Source organism: Nanorana parkeri, unplaced genomic scaffold (assembly GCF_000935625.1).
Source record: "Nanorana parkeri isolate BGI_ZX_2015 unplaced genomic scaffold, ASM93562v1 scaffold4058, whole genome shotgun sequence".
Lineage (NCBI taxonomy): Eukaryota > Metazoa > Chordata > Amphibia > Anura > Dicroglossidae > Nanorana > Nanorana parkeri.
The window spans coordinates 6,848-10,426 of NW_017310325.1; the positions used below are offsets into that span (position 1 = coordinate 6,848).

The following is a 3,579-nucleotide window of genomic DNA, read 5'->3' on the forward strand; positions in this document are numbered from 1 at the left end:
GGGTCTCCTGGAGGAATGCAACTTCGGCCCCCTGACAGTGCAGGTCATTAAGGATCATTCTCCTCTTTCCAGGGGTGTTCAACCCCTTGACGTTTAAGGAGAGGACTTTGAGAGTTGCCATGACTGAAATGGGGGGCAAGGGGGGTGGGAGGAAAGGGGGAAGCAGGAGGTGTATGGGAAGATGTAAAGATGGGGTAGGAGAAGCAGTGGGGAGAGGGGAGGGGAGATAGGAGTGCCTACCAGGGGCGTAGAGGGTAGGTGGGGATTCTACTAAATCTAAGAGGGCTGGATCACCAGCCAAGTGGATCACCGCTGCCACTAAGCGTGCTCGGAGACAGAGGTGGTCCCTATCCTATTGGGGGATAGTAGGTAGGCTAAAACAGTGTGTGAAGATATAACCAAGTAGTATAACAGAGTTAAAAGGAGAACTATGAGGTGAGTGCTTTTCACTCACCTCATAGTTCTAGCCGACCTGTGAAAATGAGACTGTCACAGGTCGGCTCAGTGGATCGGGAGGTGAGCGAACAGTTACCGGCGTTCGCTCACCTCTCGATCCTGTCACGGCTCTCTGCCGTGACAGGGAAAGGGCTTGATTCCGCCGTCCCTTTCCGCCAGTCAGGGACGGGGGAGGGAGCGGGTACAGCTGGCTCTGCCTCCAGATAGGCAGAGCCAGCTGTCAGTCATGCAGCTGGGACTTAGCCGGGTTGTGGGATTTGAACAGTAAATTGGGCACCAGTCACTTGAAGTACTTTTTCAATGCTTTATTGCAGAACAATAGTCGAAACTGGGAGAGAGGGTATAGGGCTTCAAACATCCTTAGGCAACATTAGACTCCAGACTCACCAATCCATTCAGGCTTTCTCAGTGCAGAAAATACTTCAGTAGAACAGAGACTGACACTGTGTGAACAACAGCTCAATAGGGATGCACATGATGTGAGAGGGTGTATGTGATGTACACTGCATTTTAGTAGCCACTCCACTCAGGGTGGTGGGGGCTACACGTACCATGTGCTATAATTACAGATTACAGTTAAGGATTTATAGCAGGCATTAAAGCCTATCTCCATCCAAAAAATGTTTTTCAGTTTTGCATATAGGAAGGGTGGAGTGGAGAGGAAATACATTCTATTCCTTCCCCACTCTATCCAAAACCTATAAAAAACAGAAAGCTTTGGCCTGATTGTGGTATTAAGTCTTAGGGTTAAGGAATACAGCTTGGGCTAGGGATGGCCATTTGGCATCAATAATACACTTTGCACTGATCATCTCTTCTAAAGCACTCCAATCTAACCTCCTCCATATAAAGCAGGCTAGATTACACTCTCTGTAGGATAATAACCTCAAACATTACTCTATTCTAGTAACTATTATCACTGTGTCTGGGGTTCCTGTATCAACTCCTATGGCACAGCAGAAAAGAAACAGAAGACCTTCACCCCACTCAAGGTACGTGTAACCCAAACTGTGTGTTGGGGTTCTCCACAACAGTGGGAGAATATGAATTTATTACAGGAGAGGACAGAAATAAAAGGCCAAGATGCCTACACATTGGCTCGATGCCCTGATGACTAAATATTCAAGGAATTGAATTAAAAATTGAAGATTTGATACCCTTTAGAGAACATCTAGAGATGTTATTTGTGCCTAAGCAAATCTCTGAGAAAGGCTTCTGCCTTGAATGTTCATGAAAAATAGCAGTGCACTCACTTCCTTTGCCTAGACCAGTGGTGGCGAATCTATGGCACGCGGGGCCCTCTATGCTGGCACACGAGCCCAGGTTCAGGGACCACCAATAGAAATAGATCCGACCGACCTGGATCGCTTCAGTACGCGATCCGGGCCAGTCGCAATCAGGCAGCGGCCGTGACCTCTAAACAGGCAGATTAGACAGCCGCTTCCTCCTCACGGATGCCACGCGGTTTTTCTATTTTTGAATTCAGCCCGACGGTGAAGGTCGCTGGAACGTCGCTCCGAACAGTCGCGCTATACCGGCCCCGCTTGTAAGGTATGTCGCTTGCTGTGAATGGGGCCTAAGACAGTGATGTTGAATGTTTCTTTAACCCAAGCGCCCGAACTGCAATACAGTACTAAACTTATTTTCAAAGCTGGCACTTTGAGGTAAATAAATTGATTTTGCGTCGCAGTTTGGGCACTCGGGTTCAAAAAGGTTCGCCATCACTGGCCTAGACACTCCTGTGCCCTGAGAGTATATATATGCAATGTGAGATCATCTAAGATACTGCTGCCTCCGGTGACTACTCTAAGGAGATCTGATGATATAAACTAATGTGCTGATCCCTGTTCTCCTTGCTGGAGCGTAGGCTGTACCCGAGGACCTGCAGTGCAAGGACCTCCCTGTTTCTGCTTTATTCATTCTGTGAATATGTGATTCCTCCACCACGCCCGCTACTGCTTGATCATTTCCCCACCAGTCATCAGGGGAAGCTCTGACATGAAAAAGCAAAGCTTTGCCACTACCAAGATGACAGACACAAGGCACAGTGTGTCAGTAATGGGGAAAAGATCAGCTGCAGGGGGACCACAGGCATGACTAGTCCTTTGCCCTCTGCCTACCCTTTTTGGGCACAGCTCCCACAGTTTAGGTTCTTCTTTAAACTCTCAATCAAGTTGGAGGGAGCAGGCCTGCATTGCTTTGGATTGATTGTTCTTTGACTTTGTACAAACCTTCAAAATCTGAACGTAAGATAAAGCAACCAGCAACGGCATCACCCCTAACATGGTTACAGTAAAAAACAGACCGTAGACATTGTTCAGTGTTGTATCAATGCAGGAGAGTCGTACCGATGACCAGTTATCACAGTAGATTTTCAGGATGACATTATCACAAAGAGGAAGTCGCATTGTCAGTATAATATGCACAAGGATTATGATAAAAGAGTAAAGCAACACACCAATAATGATCTTGAATGCCTTAGTTAGGGTCATAATGGTGGCGTACCTCAACGGATTGCATATACACACATAGCGGTCATAGGCCATGGCCGTTAGTATGCTCATCTCACATGACACATAGGAATAGATACAGAAAATTTGCATGATACAGGCTGCATAGGAAATGATTTGAGTCTTATGAAACAGGTTTACAATCAAGCTGGGGAAAAGGGAGGTGCTTCCATAAAGACCATTGGTACAGAGGGCAGATATAAAAACATACATGGGCTGGTGCAAACTCTGGTTTAAATATACTGTGGATACTACTGTGAAGTTAGATAAAATGATCATCAGAAAGCCAACCAGTGATATCACCCCGTAGACATAATTAATATCGGAAATTGTGCCGAACGTCAGGTGAAGCACCAGAGGAGGAGAGTGCGTCGAATTCTGCATTTGTATTCCAGCCAGGTCCTACAATAGGTCAGTAAAAACAATAAAATATAATTAGGAACTGCAAAAATATACAATTATACAGTAAATGGGGTATAGTATGGGGTATGGGGATATAGTATGGTGGTATAGTATGGGGTATGGGGATATAGTATGGTGGTATAGTATGGGGTATGGGGATATAGTATGGGGGTATAGTATGGGGTATAGGGTGGGGTATGGGGATATAGTA

General features: G+C 46.1%; 1 protein-coding gene across 1 annotated transcript; it reads right to left on the reverse strand.

Moving 5' to 3' along the window:
- Positions 1–318: 318 nt before the first annotated feature.
- LOC108803703 (olfactory receptor 51L1-like) lies at positions 319–3,350 on the reverse strand. The gene is made up of 2 exons (XM_018575524.1): positions 2,632–3,350; positions 319–424 (listed from the first exon to the last, which is right to left on the reverse strand). Exons 1-2 carry the CDS (start codon positions 3,348–3,350, stop codon positions 319–321), a joined length of 825 nt encoding a protein of 274 aa, XP_018431026.1.
- Positions 3,351–3,579: the final 229 nt, after the last annotated feature.